General features: G+C 40.2%; 1 protein-coding gene across 1 annotated transcript in view; it reads right to left on the bottom strand.

The window, feature by feature from the left end:
- Nucleotides 1–23325, bottom strand: part of cblb (Cbl proto-oncogene B) — a 53998-nt gene that overhangs the window by 6420 nt on the left and 24253 nt on the right. Inside the window, exons 5-13 of the mRNA XM_022745776.1 lie at nucleotides 21680–21836; nucleotides 20092–20213; nucleotides 17046–17183; nucleotides 16165–16252; nucleotides 15149–15280; nucleotides 11854–12054; nucleotides 10253–10447; nucleotides 5174–5548; nucleotides 1046–1137 (exon numbers count right to left, since the gene is read on the bottom strand). Of these exons, the coding sequence (XP_022601497.1) occupies nucleotides 1046–1137; nucleotides 5174–5548; nucleotides 10253–10447; nucleotides 11854–12054; nucleotides 15149–15280; nucleotides 16165–16252; nucleotides 17046–17183; nucleotides 20092–20213; nucleotides 21680–21836 (1500 nt within the window). The remainder of the gene's footprint in view (nucleotides 1–1045; nucleotides 1138–5173; nucleotides 5549–10252; nucleotides 10448–11853; nucleotides 12055–15148; nucleotides 15281–16164; nucleotides 16253–17045; nucleotides 17184–20091; nucleotides 20214–21679; nucleotides 21837–23325) is intronic.

The following is a 23325-nucleotide window of genomic DNA, read 5'->3' on the forward strand; positions in this document are numbered from 1 at the left end:
GTGTTACAGTATAAAGCTACTGTGCTGCTGAGGTGCAAAGTCCATTAACTGTTGTGTCTTCTGTAGTTAATGATTAAACAAGGCAACAGCGAAGGACACAACGAATGATACAGCAATTTCTTTGGCATATCACTAACAAGAAACACCTACACAGCCTAATGTCCCGCCATAACCACGGTTACACACTAAACATGAGCAAACAGTATAAACTAAACAAATAGATGCAGTAAAAATATCAATAAATATTCAGGTCGGGCTTTTGGTAATGAATGGGGATCGTTATATATATATATGTGTGTGTGTGTGTGTGTGAATAAGTGATCATGTGAATGTAACCTATACTTGCAGAATTTATGTTTGCAAGTCAGCTGCAGTATTTTGTGTAAGGGAAGTGTGTGTATTACTCTGACAACCTCACAATTTTTTACAGCACTAAATTGTTTCCAGTAGAATCAGAGCTTTCACTTTCAGCTCAAGCTTCATCACAAGTGGCAGCTCCATCCCCTGACTCCACTATAGTCTGATACACAGAAACACCCCTAATCAAATTCTGGCTGCAGCTAAAAGGCTGCTTGTTAACATCATTTTTCAAAGCTGTTTCGAACCAGGACTTTTCCCTGAGGCTCCTAGACCTCAGTGGTATAAGGCCCCAGAGTCTGAAACCACAGAGAAAAGAAACGAGCATGTCCAGGAGACAGAACTTTAGACTGAAGGAAATCACCCACTCACCCACTCACTCACTGATCCACTGATCAAACAGGCTTTTGTTCAGTATTGAAGCATCTTTATGTATAAAAAGTTAAGTGAGAGCTCACTTCTTTAAGCTTTTAATCTATCACTGTACTGATGCATGAAACGAACATGTTTCCACACGCTGCAATCTTATCTGCCCACATTAATACAAAGTGGTTGTACAGAGATATTGTTTCAATAATGCCCAAACTTTTTCAGAACATCTCCAGGGAAAATTTTTCCATTTTGCTGGATAAATGCTCCCATTGTGTTGTGTAGCGTGTGTGAGTGTTTGTGTGTGTGTAATACTTACTTGTGGCTACTGGCAAGTGTGGACTGAGTTGGCGAGAGCCGGGAGGGAAGGATATCATACTCATCGCTGACTTGCACGCCATTAGGGAAGGGCTAGACAGACACACACAAGAGAAGGAGAGACTATCATGAAAATGCAAAGGAACAACTGACAAGGCCAAAATCAACTGAATCTGACAAACTGAAATAAACTTAAATCCAGTATATTACATATCGGATATCTTTGTTCCTCCCTGATTGTGGAGTGGGAGGATGTCAGTGAAATCCTCATCACTGATCAAACACAGCCAGGACACCACACTGAAGGTAGATACATCAGCTCTACATCACATTTATTCACTTACTGTAGCTTCACAGCAACTCCCTGAAAAAACAAGCATGTATCGAATTACCTGTTTGATCAAACCCTGATATATTTAAAGTAAAAGATTATTTCTGAGCCGGATGAATCACTTGCCGAAAGCTGACGTGTTTTTATACAATTTATATAATTATGAAAAAAAAACAAAAAACTAAAACTCTACCATATATAAGTTGTGTCAAGCTCTGCAAGTAAAAGCAGTGCTTTAGAGGGTACTGGCAAGACTGTGTGGTCCCGTGGAAAACATCTCTGGAAAACCTTTTTTACAGCCTCTTTTTCTAATTGGTACCGATGGCAGCAAAGCCTATCAATAGCTCTACCTCAAATCAATCGATACAAATTGATTGTGCTGAATGTGAAGAATATGGATGAAAACTGTGAACAGTGTTTGCTTTTCTTGTCTCATTGCATGTAACATCTTCTGTATTGGTTATTGTCATTCATTGTTGACATTTCATCCATTTTTTACCATGGTAACTTACTCTGTGAAGCTAACCTGCTCGCTGGCAGATTTTCTCCAACAAACCCTGAGTTTCTGTCTGTCTCCGCTCCTCCTGCAGCAATTTCAGAAGTCTCTGACACGTTTCCTCATTCATACAGTCTGTATCAAAGTGCAGATCGGAGGCATTCATTTAATGAATTTACGTTGGGAGACTTAAAATCCCAATTAGACATTTGTTTGTTACTCAAGACATGTCTTTACACACATTAGGCTACCTCTTTTATGATTGATGAGTCAGTGTGAGAACAGAGACAATGATCTCTGACATTCAGATATTACACACGCAGGCTTTATCCTCAGCTCAGATTAAATCTGCACTGTCATTAAGACACCTGTCAGATTGTCAATCAGTTCCTCTGCACAGAAACATTTACTATACATCCATCAGTGTAAGTAAAAAAAATCTGTGTGAATCTTTAGACACAGACTCTGATCAATGAAGAATCATTTCTCATGTTCTCATTGGTCTCACTGATGAACAATTCAATCATAGCTGTCATATGATATTGTAGATGATGTGATATTTCTGAGGATTACAGTAATGCATCTTAAAAGAACATGTTGAAAATTACATGTTGACATATAGTAATTGATACTGTTGAGCAAGATTTTTAAATGTAAAGTGGACATCTGAAAATTTACACTCAGCTTTAACCTCTATGTTTTTTCAATGAAAATCACCAAAATCATGAAGCTGTTCCTAGGTCAGAACCTGAGGTTACAATCATAGATCTATAAACTCCTGTCTAATTTGTTCCATTTATATTTTCATCTTCTGCTGCAGCAGAACTTTGTCCCCATCAAGTCACAGGTGAATAAAATATTTAAACATCTAATCTAACAGGCAGTAGATTCCAGCTCTTTACATCCATAAAGGAAATAAAAATTGGCTAAATAACATGGTCTAGTGGATGACATTGAATAAAATATAATAGTTCAGCTCACACGCTGCTCAGATGCCCTGCTCTTTATTTACCTGTTGCCATGGTGAATCATTGAATCAGAGATCCATTGATGATGCCTTTTTATATTCCTCATACATGCGGTTAACTCAGAGTGAACATACTCAGTTAATTTAACTAACTCAGATCAGCTTTTCTGGAACTGAAAACTCAGAGTTTCCCATCTCAGGGTTCATCAACTCAGAGTCTGGATTAGAGTCAGAGTTTGTTACACCTGCTTTCAGGAAGAGACCTCAGCTCTCTGTGGCAGAATTACTCCCCAGAGCTTCCAAAAGCATACTGTTTTGACCCAGCTTCTTATTTAAAACAAATATTTAAAATATTTATAGTATTTTGTAGAACTACTACTACTACTACTAATATTATTATTAAAAATAATAAATTCCTTTAGCAATGCCACATCAGGATTATTACGAAAATCCCGAGCCAAATATTACCATCAGCAGAAATATATTTAATCTGCAAAGCACACCTGCCTCTGAAATGAATGTTGCTCTATACTGGAGAATGAAAGGATGCAAATAACCACTTCCTGAATATTACCAAAAATTATAATACTCTCCACAGGCAATTGGAGGCACCTTCTGATCAAACAGCGTCTCTGGAGGGAGAGGGAGCAATTGGCTGTGTGCGCATGAGTGTGTGTCTGCACACTGGACTTTTAAATGATAAAGTGGAGAGAGTTTACAAATTATGCAGATGCTCAGAAGTATTCTGTAAGATTCACTTGGTAGTCACTGAATGGTGATTTCAAACAGTGAGTTTCAGTTAAATCAATGATTTCATTATTTAGCATAGATTATCATATTTATATGCCATTCACCACACTTGAACTATGTATTTACTCAACAGAAGAAAGGCAGAGCATCTTATTTGTTCATGTCTTATATGACAGAGTGGTAAACCACAAGCATGTGTAATTAAATCAGGGTTGACTTGAATAAATCTCCTTTGTGAACATCTGCAAATAATACAAAGTGATGAATCATTCAACTTTCCACCTCTGTTTCTCTTCTCAGAAACAAAACCTGTAAATTTTCTCACTGTGTTCATAACTACGGACAAAAAGATTCTAATACCCATGAATGTAAAATCACTAAGATTTTGACTCAACATAAACAAATGCACATTCAGTTACTTTATCTAATAAACAATGGTCCATTAGATCAGATGTTGAGCTGTGGGCAGTGATTTGGGGATTACGTGTTTTGAGACGTTTTCAGAACATGGAGTTAAAGCAGGGGATCGCTCTATTTAACCTAAAGTGTGGACCACAAACTAACAGATGGGAAGCCACATAAAATGCAAAAAAATGCTGATGGATGCTATAAATCACTAGTGCAGTGCATCAGATGTACCTGGACGTCCCACTGCAGCTGTATGTCTCTGTGGGATACAGTTAATTAGAATTCAGAATTCAGTTTATGTTATTAATGGACAGGCTGAGATAAAAGTGCATGAAAAAGGTCTGTGAGAATAAACTGTTCAGAACACATTCCAACAACACATTACTATGCATCTATGAATGATATATTTCCAAGATATTGTCACCAGCAAACCCACATCGGTATAAACAATAATAAGTGGGAATCTAAATGAACAGATTTTTTTAGCATGCTAGCAGGCTGTGTGCTATGGGCTGGGCTGACAGCGAATGGCAGCTAAAATCTGTCAGCTCACCCCACGGACCGTCTTTAGTTTCTCTGTAGAAACTATGACACTGAACGCGAATGTTAACAATTCTTTGCACTTGTTGCTGCTTTTTAAAAATGGCTTCTTTCCCAGTCTCATGTCATTGCTACATGATGGTAATGACCCCTCATTGCTATCACACATAAAAGAAACAAGACTAATGTCTCAAATCCATTCTATATACTAATTATACAAGATATATATACTGATCATCATAGTCAACTATTTTAGAAGTTGTTGTACAACAGGATCAACATACTTAACTTTTTTATACATTTATATATTCATGCATCATCAGTCAATCAAACTATGACTTTACAGTTACTCAGAAATACAATTCTAAATGAGGTACTGAAAAGTATTTGCAAGGATGTAATATTAAGTTTTAGCGTGTTAGCTCAAAGTACAGCTGAGACTGATGGGAATGTCAGTAGTTTTGTGTATTGACCTATTAGTATTGACCTGATGATGGAGCTGGAGGAAAAGTCAGAGGATCACCAAAGTAATTAGCATTCATCTCCTCTGAATCATGAATGTTTGTACAGAATTTCATTCAAAGTCATTCTTTTTCTTTTACTGTGAAAACAAAAAAGACAAACTTGCAAACCCTACCTTGGAGCTATCCAAGTTTCCTGCCCCCTCCATTCTGTGATGCAACCTTCCAAATCCTGCAGACGGACAACTGAGTGGTCTTCCGTTCAAGTGGGAGGGGCCAGAGGGTCCTAGCTGAACCTGGTGTTCGACTCCAGTCCTGTGGGCATCTGCCAGGTGGCTGTCTTTGGTACACCATGTCTCGGAAGGCATCTGGGAGTCTGACAGTGCGCCAGTAGAAGATGACAAAGAAGAGGAACTGGGGAGCCAAGAATGGCGTGACTCTGGGGGGATGGGAGGAGGACGCTCAGGAGGAGGCGGTGGAGGTGGGTCCCTCTGAGGAGGAGGTGGGGCTGGGAGAGGCTTGTCTTGCTTCCTGGACATGCCTGGTGAAGACTAGAGAGGTGGAGTGACAATTACAGTTTTTCTCAATCGCTTTGATACAATTCACTCATCGGAAACTTAATGCAGTTCTCAAAACAGTAAATGAATTTCTCACTAAATCACCTGTGCAAAAGCCTTTAAATCAATCAAAACCTTGTTCACATGAAAAAAACATGCAGTCAGTCAATCACTTCAACATTGTCACCAATCAATTAAACCCTTTCAACAATGCTTCAAGACTTTAGACGCCGAATGTTTTGATGTTTTGATAAAAAAAAAACCTGACTGACTTTAGAAAACTGCAAAAAATATACAGTGAAAAATGTTCAGATGCAAACAATGTACTACAGTTACAACAGTAACATGATGGAAAAATAACTATATTTAGAACAAAATTACTAAACTGAAAAAACGTGTTTGGCTTTATTTTTAGATGTTTTATGATATTTTCAATGATAGTTTCATTTTGCAGCAGATTTGTGGCCCTCTTCATTTTGTGTTAAATTTTTGGTTTTGTGTGTATAATTTTGAAAAAATTAGACCTAGTTTAGAAAATATGTGAAAACAGTTGAAAAAAACTCTATCTGTATATTTACAGAATATAACTGCCGTAGCTGAGGAAAGCAAAATGATAAACGTGGAACTATTCGTCGGAAAATAGACAAAGATATGCAATCAAACTTAGAACATAGCAACAATTATAGTAAAGAACATAAAGACCCCAACAGCTGCCATTTTTATTTTCATCTCAAGTTATCATTTGCTGACTTTATAGATATTTTTTATGGCCTGCGATCACTCACAAAACTCAAAATACAGCCATACTAGTGTCTGTGTGTGTTTGTGTGTGTGTGTGTGTGTGTGTGTGTTGAAATGGTATCATGTAGTGGCTCCTCTGGTATCCTGTCCTCGCCCACACAGCTGTGTGTGTATGTGTGTGATTGTCCCAGTGTTGGTTCATAACAATGGTATTTGCATGATTCACTTGGGATCAGCACCCTACACATCAGCATACTTAAGACACTCAGTAACCTGTTTTCTGTCCTGTCATTATCTGCTCTGCTCACAGAGAATACACGGCTCAGCTCAAGGCTGTACAAGTTACTTGCAATAAATTAGCAGTGGCTCCGTGTGTCTGTGTGTGTGTGTGTGTGTGTGTGTGTGTGTGTGTGTGTAATGCAATGCAGGACTGTATCAAAGTGAGTGAGAGGTTTGTCATTCTAACTGACAAAGGTACAAACTACTTTCATGAGTTGTTAAAGTCAGATGAGAAATGCATCATCACAATGAGAAAAAAAAAATTGTATTGAACTATGTTTGGATACAAAGGAAGCTTGTACAAATACAATGAGAAATGCTATTTAGTGTGGGGAAATGATGAACTGTTTTGAGAACAGCATTAAGAGTTGTGAGAATGATGCTTCTGATGTGAGGATTGCATCAAAGCGATTGAGAAAAACTGTAATACCTTGCTGCCTCTTGGGCCATCACAGTGCTTCGTGGCCTTGTGCAAGTTTAATGTAGAGATGTTTTCTTTTTTTTTTTTGTTAATGTATATGTCTTTTGTCTACCTTTAACCCTTTTTGCCTTATTTTGTTTGTTAATTCAGCCACACAAAGTGGCTGTGATGACGTGATAGTGATCCTGCAGATCTGTTCCCCTAACCTGGAATCATTCTTCATAAACTGTAAACCTCTCTACTCCCCCCGTGAGCTCAGATCATTAATTCTGGTTGGTGTTTACATTACACCACAGGCCAACTCACCAACCACATACTGTGTGTGGAGAGAACTAACCCGGACTCCCTAGTTATTGTCCTCTGTGACTTTAACCAAGGAAACCACAGCCATGAACTTCAACAACAACAATTTATTAAATGCCCAACCAGGGTGGGGAATATATTTGATCACCACAATCAACGGTGCTTATCACGCCATTCCCTGGGCTCCATTGGGCCTCTCTGACCATGCCATGGTCCACCTGATTCCTACATATAAGCAGAAACTAAAACTCTGTAAACCTGTTGTGAGGACATCAAAGCAGTGGAACAGTGATGCCATTGAGGATCTTCAGGCCTGCTTGGACTGCACTGACTGGACGAGTTCACAGAGGCTGTGACGTCCTACATCAGTTTCCGTGAGGACTGCTGTATCCCAACATGCACCATGGTGAGTTATAACAATGACAAACCCTGGTTCACAGCTAAGCTCAGTCAGCTATGGTGGCAAAACGAGGCACCTGGATTCCTCAGGGACCTATGCCAGGATCCTGTTTGTGGACTTCAGCTCTGCCTTCAATACCATCATCCCATCCCTGCTGCAGGATAAGTTCTCCCATCTGAGCGAGCCTTACTCCATCTGCAGGTGGATCACTAACTTCCTGTCCGACAGGAGGCAGCATGTGAAACTGGGGAAACATATCTCTGACTCCCGGACTATCATCACCGGATGCCCCCCAAGGCTGCGTCTTTTCTCCTCTGCTCTTCTATATCAATACCTACACCTACAGTCNGCTGTATCCCAACATGCACCATGGTGAGTTATAACAATGACAAACCCTGGTTCACAGCTAAGCTCAGTCAGCTATGGTGGCAAAACGAGGCACCTGGATTCCTCAGGGACCTATGCCAGGATCCTGTTTGTGGACTTCAATACCATCATCCCATCCCTGCTGCAGCATAAGTTCTCCCATCTACTATCATCACCGGATGCCCCCCAAGGCTGCGTCCTTTCTCCTCTGCTCTTCTATAACAATACCTACACCTACAGTTATCAGTCAGTCAAGCTCTAGAAGTTTGCAGACGACACCACCCTCCTTGGACTTATCTCTGCCTACAGGTGGGAGATTGACTATCTGGTGACCTGGTGCAGGCAGAACCATCTGGAGCTGAATGCTGAATTAAGACAGTGGGGATGATAGTGGACTTTAGAAAGAACCCAGCCCCACCCACCCCCATCACCTTGTGTGACTCCCCCGTGGACACCATGGAGTACATCCGCTTCCTGGGCACCACTGTGTCACAGGAGCTGAACATCAGCTCCCTCACCAAGAAAGCCCAGCAAAAGATGTACTTCCTGCGGAAGTTGAAGAAGTTCAACTTGCAAAGGACAATGATGGTGAACTTCTACACTGCCACCATCGAGTCCATCCCCTCCTCCTCCATCACCACCTGGTACGTTGCTGCCACTGCCACTGCCAAGGACAAGAATCAGACTGCAGCATATCATTCACTCTGCTGAGAAGGTGACTGGCTGCAATCTGCCATCCCTCTAGGACCTGTTCCTCACCTCGTGGTCCCTGAGGTGAGCAGGAAAGATTGTAGCTGACCCTTCCCATCCCGGACACAAACTGTTTGAGTCCCTCCCCTCTGGCAGGAGGATGCGGTCCATCAGGACCAAAACTTCTTGGACCAAGAACAGCTTCTTCCCTACTGCAGTTGGCCTCATTACATTGTACATTTCCCCAATGAACTATTGCTTACACCCCAGTCATTTTGCACAGTGTACATATTTGTATTGTATACATTTATATTTTTCAATTTATTATCAATTTCTATAATATTTCTTCACATTTTATTGTGAATATTTTATCTTGTAAAATTTGGCCTGGCCTGGCATCAGTCACAAGCCATTAAAGAAGTTCATTGTAAGGACATGCAGAGTTACGGACCCAAAATTGACACTTTGTTACTCTTCCCAACATCAAATTGATAGGAAACAGAGACAAAGGATCCTTCTCTCACAAACAGACCATGCTTTTAGCATGTCAGAGAGACACAGAACCAGACCGTGGGACAAAGGGTCAGCTCCAGAGGATCAATGAATGGACACCAGGCAATCTGGGAAGCATAGGCAAAATCTCCAGTTTAGATAACACATCTGCCCACGACCGCCTGCAGAGAAGCCTACCAGAAATCAAGAGTGCCCGAGACAGAAAGTCTCCTGGCAAACTAAACCGCTGAGACACCGGCAGAATCCGTCACCGTGATAACGGGACACGGCCTCCAGGAGAATCCACCTAGATCCCACATCTCCAGGGTTACCACGGCAACCACAGCCCCCTGGGTTCCAGCCAAGGGTGTCCAGCTACAGCGCAACTCACAGTAGGCCGGTCTTAACACTCTGCTCATGACTGGGTTGATGTTGAAATATAGTAATATTTAATCATTAAACCTAATTTGTAGATGTAGTATCATTAGCTGTATAGCCACAGTGTATAGCCATAACATATTCTCTCCCACCATTGCCAACTCATCACACTGCTCATTTCATTATCATTTTCATCATTATGATTATTACACCTTGCATTTACTCTGTAGATAGTAGTTTAGTTAAATAAACTCCTTTATTTACACCCAGTTGTTGTCCTGTTGTGTTCTTCTGAAGTACAGACTGGAGATCCATTGAATCGAGAAGTCATGGCTTCTGATATGAGATTGATACATTTATCAATGAAGTAATTCATTGTTGTCCTCCCAGAGGACTGGTGTCCCCTTTCAATGAGAGCAAATTCTAAATTTTGGTGTTAACGCTACATTATTTAAGATATCTATGTGCAGTACTTGCTTGTTTCATCTTTGTTTATATTTCTTTTCTTCTTACTATGTCTACTGATACGCACCTAAAGACCAAAGCAAATTCCTTATATGTTGAAAACCTACTTGACAATAAACCAGATTCTGATTCTGACTCTGACTTTTTATCTTTCATGACTGACCTTCGGGGAGCCGGTGGGACTGGCAGACGGGGAGCGGATAGCACCTTTCTGGATGAGGTCTAGTCGCGGTGGGACAGGGGGCAGGCCAAGGTGCTGGATGCAGTGGCCGGGGTCTCCGTGGTGGGCTTTCCTGTGTTGGCTGACGGGTGAAGAGCTGGGAGACACCATGGGTGAGCTCTGACGCTCGGCACAGTGCTGAGAGAAAAGAAAATCATCTTTTATATGTAGGCCTGTTTATGGTCACATCTGATCATCTGGTCACCATAGAAAGGAAATTATCTGGGTCTGTATTTATCAAACTGTATTCTGGACTTAGGTGAAACACACAAGTACAAATCCTTCACTTTTACTCTTAAATTTAAAAATGTAAGCTATTAATTATTTTTTTTTATGATTTATAAGTTAAAGAGCAGAGGTTAAGAGTAGAACCTAGATGACTGAGATGAGACAACAAGTATAAAGATGGCAATAATTTTGTTCAGAAATTGGCAACTTCAATTGGCATCTTCATTGCCTGCACAAATTTTTGTATCACATTTTGTATACATTTTCCCTGATGAATTTCCTCCGTACTCCAGTCCAGAGTCGTTTGTGTTTCCATTTCAGTCAATTTCCAGTTATTTAACACCTATTGTTATTCACTGTGTCACGGTCTCAGCCGCGATGACAGGATCTCTACCCGCCTCCACTCTCTCTCCTGCTGTCTCTCCTGTTCCCCTGCTCCTAGTGTTTCTCCCTCCTCCCTGTCTGTCATTCCCCAGGGAGGCGTGGCCTGGCTATCTGGCCGTGGGCGGCGCGGCACACCTGAATCTCATCCACCTTCATCAACCTCTGTATAAGAACCGTGGCAGATCATCCACTCATCACCAGATTATATCTATTACTACGTGGTACCAGTCGGTTCTGCCTTAGAGTAATTATTCCTTGTGGTTATTCCTAGTTGTTCCTGTGCTCACTCTGCATATACTCTGTCCTCAGCCGCACCTGCCTCTGCCTCCCTGCTACAGATCCAGAACCATCATCTAAACCATGGACTCATCTACCTGCCTGCCTGTACCATTTTCCATCCCCAAGTGCTCAATAAAACTCCCTCTTTTTCCAACTTGAGTTCTGAGGTCTGCTTTTGGGTCCTAACACCAAGCCGTAATACACACGTTAGTCATATACATTATATTAGATAGATTGGTGTTTCCTTCACACTTTAATTTTCATTGGAGACATTAAAAGTTTCTCACAAATAAAGTGACCTTTTAAAACTTTAATATCACATGTTTTTGCAGAGTAATATATCAATAAGTGAGGTATAAGGATGTCTTTTTTAAATAATGGAGCAGAGGCAGGGTAAATTCTTGTGTCTGATTGACTATTCAAGCTTTGAGCATACAAAATCGTGATCACATCAGAGTTGCTCTTTAAGGTTCATCCTACACTTACTGTCAGCAGGACTAAGTCACTTCTGTCTTATTCACTCAGTGAAGCTCTTTTTCACAGAGTCTGTGTTTTATTATTAAGTGTAGTTATGAGGCCCTGGAAAAGGAAAGAGTGTCAAATCAGATTTCTTTAAGCCCGGTCACCGACCCATCAGCAGATCAACTATTTACCTTCCTGATGTTTGCCAGTCCATTCATGACTAGGCAGTCCTCCCGGTCCTCCTCGTCATCCAGCTCCAGCATGTGGCAGCTGTGCTGGTCCAGGAAGAAACACTTGGTGCCCTCGTTTCGTGGGTCAAAGGGATCCACAATGATGGGCTCTGTGCCTTTGATCTCACAACGACAGAACGGACAACCCTGACCATCTGATTCCTGGAACAGATAAGGGAAAGTGAAACATCATCCAAACTCACAAACACATACACAGGTGTGGTAATGACATTTGTATCCCACAGACCTTTCTAAATCTAATGATCTGATTAAGTTTGTTGCTGTAGTGTTGTCGTCTGTCGAGCAGGAAGGCTGCTGCGACACAGCTGGGATACACGTGAAAGGACTCTGGCAAACTTGATTGGACACATGATTGTGTAGCTCTTCTGCAGGGAAAACTGTTCTGCAACTTTGCAACATTCATTGGCCACATGTAGATATTCCACATGGCAGACCCTGTCAAACAGAGGCCATAAATAAGATAATAAAGAGGTTTTGGTTTTCAGTGCATCCTTCCACTGACTAAGCGGCCACAATCAAGGGCAGACAATGTTTACAAAGAACAAAGCAGCAATTGTGGCAGCCATATGGTTGGGGACTTAGCGGGGGGACCAACCAAAGGGATGTTTGAAACTTGATCCTAATTAGAGTGGGTGGAAAAGGGAAGGAGTGGGAGGTTAAAAGGAAGAGAACCCAGAGGGAGGAGGAGATGGTATGATGGCCACAGAAACTCTAAGGCAACAGACACGACTGACAAACTGAAATAAACTGCACAACCTATCTACAACGGAGTCCTGTTTCTGGTGACCTGATGAGTAGCTCTGCTCCGTCTCCTGAGGAAGAATATCTGTCTCTTTAGATGCTAAAAGCTTAAGTGTTTATCTGAGCTGAACCAGAACGATAAAACCATGTTGTGGGCAAGAAAAAAAAAAAACTTGTCACTATGAGTGACACCTTTCATACTATACAAAGTCAATTTATCAATTATTAATATAAATGTATTTATTAGAGCAGCTTTCAGCTTTTCAACCAGATTTTAGGTTGGGTTCACCAATTTTATTTCCAGAAGAAATTCAACAAATAAATTCTCTATGAAACAAATATGAGTGCAAATACGACCGGGACGGTTCTAAAAAGAAGACACAGGAAAGTCTATGTGAATCATTCAGAGTCGTCACTGTATCGATTTAGGATAAAACTAATAGCTAGAACGAGGGAACCCTCTCATGTAACCCCATTTTCTGCGAAATCAAAAATGTTCAATAAAGCAAACAGGATGTGGAAGCACATAGATGATTAGCCAGCTCTGAGTGAGAGTATATCTGTTCCACCTCTATGACTAATATACAGAGTAAGAGGAAGTCAGAGAGCCATCACTGAGTCAATGCCCTGAACAGACTGGTTCTGGGTTACTCACTGTCACAGGGTAGGAGGGTTCCCTTTCTCTGACTCATTATTACACTAATGTGGAGGAAAATACTTATTTACTGGCATACTACATACTCTTACTACTACATACACATATGTGGGTGTGTGTGTGTGTGTGTGTGTGTGTGTGTGTGTATAGAGGTGTGTCTATTTAAACATATTTATACAAACTCTACATCACTGAATCAGTGACTGAGCTTGTGGGGGAGGTGTGGTTACATTGAGTTGTCATAACAGGAAGTATGAGAGACAAACGCTGTGACTGTGTGAGCTGCTGATCCTGCTGTTTCCAGAGCACAGGACTGAGCTCTGGAAAGACTGCACTCATTTGCTAAACCTACAGCTGTGTTCAGAGTAAAGCAGAAGAAAAAGCTTTCCAACTTTGTAGCCATGAAACTGAACCACTTGAGAAACGAACAGCAAACCAAACACTAGTGTGCGGGCTCTGAAGAGCTGCTCAAACCAAGGCTACAACTCACATGCTATGGACCATAGATCCCCATTTAATAAACACTTTGTAGCCCCTGTAGGAATTCATTATGTCTGTGTTGTGATAACTGTGACCATTGGTCTGGGGCAGATATCCCAAACGATTTGCTTTAGTTTTCCATGTTTTTGTTTTTCAAGATTAGCAAGTCTACAAAAATACCACTGAGGATGATTTCCTTTTAGTGGAAATCATGTCTGTATTCTCACGGAAAGAACATCACTGTGGTGAGCAACACATAAACAGCAATGAATGTGAATACATGTAATGGTAAAAAATTTATTTCATTCTTCATTTTGACATCGACCCTCCTGACTGAGATGACTCAAACCAAAGGCTAAAATGGCATGGAAACTATTATAGCGCTGACTGACTGAAAAACGAAGTGTTCTCACTTTCATGTATAAAACCTACATTCACAGTCTTCTGAGTCATTTTCCAGGTCCTCCCTCACAAAGACTCCACTGCCAAGCATCGGATAGATGTTTGAATATTACTAATATAAAGCACACAAGTACTGTCAGAGACTATTGCAGTTAGAAAACAGTGATGACTTTCATTTGCAGAAAGCTGAATAATTCCATAAATATACAGCACCAACAAGAAGCATCAAAATGTCATTAAATAAGTCTTTGATAGGAAGCCCTGAACATGTTTGGAGAGCCATCTCAGATGTCCCACACAAAGGAGGGAGCGGGGAGGAGGGAGGTATGAAAGACAGAGGTGGGAAGGAAGGAGAGGATGGAGTCTCTGAACCCATTGCTAATGACTCATTAGTGGAAGGTAATTACAAACACACGTGACACAGCTTATGATACACACAAGCAGAACGACTACAGCAGTACATGTGTGTGCTATAAGATACACACACTACAGAAAACAGCATGCGGCAGGAAGCAGAGAAAAACTTGCAGGAACACTGGAATATACTGTTTGCACAAACACTCAGTCTTCACTTCTGCTAATGACTGGTACATGGAAATCTGATTAGGACAGACACAAGGACAGTGGAAGGAAGTCACCATGTACCATGTACTGAAAACTGCTTTTATAATTCAGGAGTCTTTACTTACTCATGTGCAGACACTTGTTAATCCTCAAACAAGATTCATTCCTACTTATAAATCTAAAAAAAACACAGTAGTGTTCTATCCAAAATGGACAGAAAATTGCACAGAGAGACAGAAGATGTTACAATGAAGATGTACATACTCTGTTATTGACCCCAATAACATGGGGTCAGCAATCAGCCAACAGCAGTCAGCCAAAGCCATAGCTATAACCCTCTGTTCAAAAATCTAAATGTTAAATGAGTTCATGCAGTACGGTTCATTATGTTACCTGCCAGGCTGTAAGACAGGAAGTACACATCAGATGACCGCAAGGCTCGATTTTGACATCTTTGTCGTTCTCAGCACAGATCTTACAGAGCTGGAAGGTGGAGCCCATCTCACAGTACAGCTCATACTGCTCCTGTTCAGGCAGAGCAGACTTCTGTTAGTCATCCACGGATGCACAGATCAAACTACACACACAATATATATATACAGACACACATATACAACAAGCATACAATACAATTCCCACAAATTCAAATTCCATGATGTTTTCAGCGACCTCCGATCTCTAATTCAGAGCTTTTACATGACTTTGAATTATCATGGTTAATGTTTTGTCTATTTTTTCAATCTCACTTAATGTAAAATCTCAAAATCTTAAAACAAATAACATGACAAACAATTCAGTTTGTCATCCATCAGCATTATTCACTGACTCGCCTGTTTGGAATCATATCAGACATTTGCAACAACACAACACCAGCCTACAATTTCCTCTTCACACTTTTTCATCTGTTCAGGCCGATAGGAATTTGCTTTACAACATGTGATCTCCCTCTGTAACTAAGACATCAATGTACATTAACCATCGCGCCTGATTACATGAACACACCACTAGCTGTGTTCTCACTGGTTGTTTTGAAACTGGAAAAATGTGGTGGCACTTGTGGTGGAGAAATCAATCAATCAAGTTTCAGCCTCACTCCGCACAAAAATCACTTTGAATAAATCTCAAGCAAAAAGCAGAGGAGTGGGACAATTATGCTTCATTTAATTACACATTTAATATGACCGTTCTCGAGGTTTGAAAGTTTGAAGAGGCTGTGAGTCATGTCATTTTTGAAACATTCCCACACATACAGTATAATATCATATGAGTGGTCTGACACATATTAGATCTGGTTCAGTCAGTTCTTAGTGAACAGTTTCCACACTTAAATGTCATGAGCAAGACAGAGTTTCTAGCTTTATGAGGCTAACAAATTCCATGACCATGTTTTCAGATACACACAAACCCACTTGTGTCACTTTGATGTGATCATGAGGCGTCAGCTCACATAAACCAGTGAGATCAGGATTGTAGCTGCGACCATCAGGGAACAAGTAACTGCAAGTGAGAGAAAAAGGTTTTAGTAGTTACAAACACATATAAGATATGAGCTTGAAATGTTTTGATCAAAGTCAGGTTTTGTTTGTCATGTCTGCATACATGGTATCAATATGAATTTCACTAACTGCACTCGATTTTTACATGTTATATCTATGTCATTCTAGACATGTGAATGAGTAAATAACCAATGAATGTTCTAAAACAAAAATACTGCTCACAAGAAGCAGTAATAAAACTACAAGTGACAGTAGCAGATATACACGTGATGGTAGTACTTATTGTAATAGTCTGACTTTAAATGCTTTCCATGGACTTAACTTGATTCTGATTTATGATTGACACTAAATATCAGAAGTATACTGTAATCAGTAAAATATGATCATCAATCAATTTTAAAGAAGAAGCGTATGAGCATGCTGACTGACATTTCAAATAATGATTCATGCGAATTTCAGTTCCCCCAAAGTTGCTGGTCTCCCCTCTTGATCAAAAACATGTGCTTTAAACAGGACCCCCCCTTCTCCTGTATCTCCCCCTTCTGGACTTCACAAAAACACAGCAATCCTTGACTGCCTCAGCCAGCCATACTGACAGTTGAGGGAAGCGAGATGCCATGCACTAAATGGATGGAAGCATGTTTGATTTGTCTGGGGCCTGTCTGATTACCAGGTATGAGAGAAACAATACCTTGACCAGGAGAGTGGAGAGTTTAGCTCAACATATCAATATACAAACAAAGAGAGAGATAGAAAAGGAGAGAGAGAGTGTTTGAGTGTGACAGGCTACATACAAGCCCTCCCTGTAGCCATCGATGAGGGCCTGGAACAGCGGTTTGTTGTTGGGGATGGTTTGCAGTATGTTGCCATCATTGGTCACATAACCGATGGCCCACTGACCCAGCCGCGTACAGCTCAGTCTGAAGATGTAACTGTCAGAGAGAGAAAGATGTTCATACACACAAGCTGGTAAACAATCAACACAACATGTTTTGTACACGTTTTTGAATGAAACTTTTTCTTTTAATCATAAAAAGTTAAACATTTATCAACTTTACCTTAATCATGTGATTATCATGTGATCATATTGTGTTTATGTTCAAAATGACTTTTATTAATTCAATTTTACAGGCACAACTACACACTGCCACTACCACAGTACTGACAGGCTAAACTAGTTTTACACATTAGAAACGTCATTCTCACAACTCTTAATGCAGTTCTCAAAACAATTATTTGTTTTTTTAAAAGCAGTGAGAAATCAGATATTGATCCATTGTCATGATTTTTATTATTATCATTGTTATAATTAAATGTCTTCTATTACCATTCCAGTGTATTATTATTATCAACCTTATCAGTTTTTTTTTCAATCTGCAGGTCCAGAGTTATTTACATAAAGAACCAAACAGCTGCTTAATATTCAGCCTGGGATCCATTTTCATCTCAAGTTATCATTTGCTGACTTAATAGATAATGTTTATGGCCTGTGATCACTCACAAAACTCAACATACAGTCCCATATACTAGTGTTTTAATTGCAGTGTTGCATGTAAGCACCACTCTTCACAGAACTGCTGTGTTGCTATAAGGTTTTCACTCAGTTTTAGTCCCTCATTATTTTCAGAAGTATACTGTAAATGTGTGTGTGTGTGTGTGTGTGTGTGTGTGTCTGAGTGAGTTGAAATGGTATTATGTAGTGGCTCCTCTGATATCCTGTCCTCGCCCACACAGCTGTGTGTGTATGTGTGTGATTGTCCCAGTGTTGGTTCATAACAATGGTATTTGCATGATTCACTTGGGATCAGCACCCTACACATTAGCATACTTAGACACTCAGTAACCCCAGCCATGCTTATTTACACAGACACAGATTTTCTGTCCTGTCATTATCTGCTCTGCTCACAGAGAATACACGGCTCAGCTCAAGGCTGTACAAGTTACTTGCAATAAATTAGCAGTGTTGCTGTGTGTTTGTTTGTGTATGTGTGTGTGTGTGTGTGTGTGTGTGTGTGTGTGTGTGTGTGTGTGTATGTGTGTGTGTGTGTGTGTGTGTGTGTGTGTGTGTGTGTGTGTGTGTGTGCGTGCGTGCGTGCATGCGTGCGTAATGCAATGCAGGACTGTATCAAAGTGAGTGAGAGGTTTGTCATTCTAACTGTTGCTAAAGGCCTACCAAGCCTACCTTCTTCCCCTGATCAGGAACTCGCCACGTGGAATAACCTTTGAGATTGGCACCACACCAAACACAGTTTGTCAGCGTTTATTTCTGAAACCAGTGCTACACACACACAAACTGCTCACACAGCTTGTCTTTTTGCAGCAAATGGTGTCTATTATTTTCTGTGAGAACGCAGTGATGAAATGACTCGGTCCCAGCTGACAGTGAGGTGCTTGATACGAAGAGCACTTCATTTATACTATCAAAAAAATGTATTATTAAGATTTGTAGTCTGTTCTATTCCACTATATTCTGAAGTTATTCATTACATTTTTACATAGCATATGCTGTTTTTTGGGGGTAGGACAGACTAGTTTTTAATTTTTTTGCTTCAGCTAATGGATTTCCTTCACTGACACTGATTCTTGCTGTTTGTTTAGGGATAATTCACACCCTGCCTCTATCATAAGTTTTGAAACATAGATGTGATGCCTTCTGAATATATTCAACAGTAATAAGGAGCTATGGGAAGGTTGTTCAGATTGTGGCTCAGAGGTGTGACAGTAAAGCATGACTTGTTTATGGCTCATGTAATCTCAAATGCAAATTCATAAAAATTCGTTATTCTGTGATATCCATTTCCTTTGAGCCTGAGCTCTAAGGCGGTTTGCTATGGTGATTAACATTGTAAATATTCATTAGCATATGAGCAGACAGAGGAGATCAATGGTTATATCCATGAAAATTGGATCCTGAAACAGCTCGTTGACTTTCAGACCTGGCTGCAGGTGACTGTCGGGAGGGGTTCAGATAACTTGAGAAAGAACAAATCCTGAATACTTGGCTTGTCAAAGAGGCAGCAGAAGGTTATTATAGTCCAGCCTTCATATGAACTTACAGGATCTGGAAACCTATTTCCTCTATCAGCTTCTTATTATAAGTGATGAAGCACTACAAAAACACATTTTTATGTGCTGAGGTTAGATCAGTCTGGGTTCAGCAGATATTTCTCTCACAGCACCAATCAGAATTTATCAATGTAAGTTGTTTGTATATGATAGTGTGTGTGTGTGTGTGTGTGTCTATATATCTAGACACAAATGTCAAATCATGTGTCTATATATCTACCAGGTGTTTGCCATCAGCTCAGATGTGTCAATAACTGCTGATTATTGCTCCCTTGTTGTTTCTTTAATTATATTTGATTATCACTATTTCCTGGTTCAGATACAGGGTTCAACAAGTATGTAATAGTGGTTCTTCACTCAGAAAAAATAGGTCCATGCAGGGAACACTTATCTCACCTGGGTATAGACTGTGATGTGTGACTGAGAGTCAATAAGCTAATTAGTGTTGAGGGTAACTTCCTGACTACTGTGAGGGGTTGAACATTGAACGGACTAAAGGTGTATTCAGATTATCACAGAAGAACTGTGCTGCCTCCTCCATTATTGTGTATGTGGCGTGTTGCAATGGATGCATGGATGTCCACGGTGCACAGAGCAGAGTGGGAGTATGCCATGGACGTATTATGAGAGCTGCATACTGCATACTCCATTATTGTTCGGCGTAAGTAAAGTTTCTAGTTGATTTCTTGTTTAGTTGAACTCGATGAAACTGCTTTGTTGTACTTTCTGAATCAATACCAAGTTTTTAGGTAAATACACACAAAATTACCATACCTGCCAGGTTTGTTGATGTACTTGTGCAGTCGGGCTTTGACTTCATCATAGGTAAGAAAGGCCATGTAGCCAGGGTGAGTCACTGCAAGGAAATTCCAGTTCCTCAGAATTGATCCCCATGGCTAAAAAAGACCACCCAGTGTTGTTTTAACTGAACAGATTATTACGCATTATACATTCATTTTTCATATTGTCAGCATAAAATCATCCTGAGTCAGTGCTTCTGCCACAAGAAAGTGATAACTGGTATAGTGACTTGGCTGAATTCTCTAGAAAACAACAAAGTGAATAACAGAGAATGCAGAGATGTTTTCTGATATGTAGCCAGCTCAATGACTCAGAATTTGAAAAAAAAGCAGCTTATGTGCTCCAACCAGTTGTGTTTGGCTTTGTTTACAGCTGGTTTGAGGTTTTCTGCAGGTCAGAGTTACATAGACGCCAAAACATTTGATGTGGAAGAGAATTTGCTAACATTACTGGTGAGGGGTGGAATCTGTTTACTGGACTGCTCAGTAGGAAAGTTTAATAAATGATGTGTTACAAAAATACATCTATGTGTAACATTATATACAGATCTAAAAGATCTTGACATCTGACTACACAGCACAAAGACAAGAAAAAAAAACAATTTAGGATCTGCATCTTTGTATGAAATGAAATAAGTGGGTCTAATTTTTTTCCTTTTGCTTGTTAATTCTGAATCCAGGAATATCCTGAATACAAATATCCTGAAAAAAGAAAACTGGTGTTGACAGAGAAAGTGTTTAGAAAACAGATCTCTGAGCTAAGAGCATAAAGCTGTGGTCCATTGTGTTGGCAGGCATCAATGGGTTTGCCAGTTGGTTCCATTTGGTGCCAAGTGTCACGACATTCACCTCAATACAGCCTGCTGCTGCAGCTCATCAGGAAAAATGATCCGTTGCACTAACTGAATAGCTGGTTTAGCAGAAGAAAAAAAACCCTGGAATTACTGGCCCTTGGGCTGAAAGGGAAACCAAGCAAACCCTAATCACTCTGTGAGTTTGTGGATTTGAGCAGTATACTGCACAGTGGCCCACCCCAAAGAGGCAGGAGGCAACCAAATGGGAAAAAAAATACTAACTACCGAGTGAGACCCTGCCTGGAAAGCAAGTAAAACACTCTCACTCTCTCTGTTCTTCATGATCAGATCACAAACTAGTCCTTCAAAGGTTTAATCATTTTGTACATTTACATAAAAACAGCCAAATATAGTTTCCACAGTCAACTAGAGATGCAGTATTACAGTAAGACCTGACCCACCCTACAAGTTACATCAGAATTATCAGGCCAGGATTATAACAATTTGAGTAATTTGACAGCAGATGTCTGGCTAATGTCACACGAAGGAAGACTTAAAAATGCAATCCAGAGTAGAACAGATCCAAAAGCCATTCTTTGATAAGAATTCCACACAAAGGAGATGCGTGTGAAAAAAACACAACAAACTAAAGATTGTGAATGTAAATGTCAAACCCTGTTCTATATGAATCCAGCTTGAACAAAAAATAAAGTGCTATGTGTGATGATTTGAGTCACAGGTTTGAAACTTGGTTTCATTTGGACCAACCTGGAAGAGGCGTGTGAAGATGTCAAACTCAAACACAGAAATGTAGTCATTGCAGGTGAGGTCGATGGTCGATTTGAGGGCCATGGCCTCCAGGCCCGAGCTGATGGGATGCAGTTCATGAAGGCACTGTCGGAAGACTTTCCATGGCACTATTGTCCTGCAAGAGAGTAACATGTCCAATCATAAAACCACATATACAAACAAGTGATACAAGTGAGACAACTGGTGTTTTATCACACATCCATCAGCTTTATTGCTTATTCTTTCCAGCTGACACTAGGCAGGAGGCATGGTACACCCTGAACAGGTCGCCAGTCTATCACAGTACTGCTTTTGTATTGTTTCATCAAACAATGCATCTTCTTTGATGTAAAAGTACATTTTACAAATGCAACGAAGGAGACTCAGTACAAGAGAAAAATGCACAATAAACACAAAATTCACAGCTCATGTGTGAACATGCATAGATAAGCCTGAACTTCTGTTCGGCTCATGCAGCTGCTATGGCTTCAGATTACACAAAAGAATAAAAAGTACAGAAAAAGGCTTAGAGAGTATATTAAAGTGATGGGGAAGTCAGGTGGTACAAACTGAGGAGGAATGAAGAGCCTCACTAAAGAAATTTGCCCTTGAATTCATTGGTCATGATAAACAAAAGTATCTGTTGGTGATATCATTTCTGCCAAATGTCAAATCCTCAAATATGACTGTGATCAACAGCCTCAGTTGCCTTTACACTCAAACACTGATGTATCCCACTTCCTGACATGATTAAAGCTTCTATCACAGTAACAGTACAAAGCTAAAATGCAATAATACTTAGCAGCAACATACAGGGGTACGTGCAGAGAGATTCGTTTGTACTGTTGCACTAAAAATGATGTATTTCAACTGCTAAACCTGAACCCTGCACAGCATGTTACTGTTGTTGTTTTCATTTTATGATTTTTATGATGATCAAGGTCAGATAACACAAACACAGACAAAAAACCCTCACACCAAATACTTCTGATTCAATGCAACAAATTGAACATAAATGGGGCGTCCCGGTGGCTCACTTAGTAGAGCGCATACCGTTTAGGCTAAGTCCTTACTGCAGTGGCCTGGGTTCATCCAACTCAAGCCCTTTGCTGCATGTCATCCCCTGTATCTTTCTTAACTTTCCTGTCTCTCGCTCGTTGACCCTATCACAATAAAAGCCAAAAATGCCAAAAAAATTACATAAATGTATAATGTTAGTTTTGTTATTGATCTAAAAAACACTGTGACAGTGAAATTGTCAAGTGTCAAAAGTCATAACTCTGTTGACTTTATACTTTATATATTGTATTTTATTTCTGAAACTTATTATTTTCATCTTTATGATTATTACACCTTGCATTTACTCTGTAGATAGTAGTTTAGTTAATAAACTCCTTTATTTACACCCAGTTGTTGTCCTGTTAAATATTCTTGTGAGGCAGAGACTGGAAATCCATTGAATCGAAAGGTCATGGCTTCCGATATGAGATTGATAAATTTGGCAATGAAGTAATTCATTCTTGTCCTCCCAGAGGACTGGTGCCCCATTTCAATGAGAGTAAATTCTAAAATATGGCGTTAACGCTACAGGATTATCTCTTCAAGTTGACTCAGGCTGAAATGCT

Source organism: Seriola dumerili, unplaced genomic scaffold (genome assembly GCF_002260705.1).
Source record: "Seriola dumerili isolate Sdu_G_001 unplaced genomic scaffold, Sdu_1.0 BDQW01000091.1, whole genome shotgun sequence".
NCBI lineage: Eukaryota > Metazoa > Chordata > Actinopteri > Carangiformes > Carangidae > Seriola > Seriola dumerili.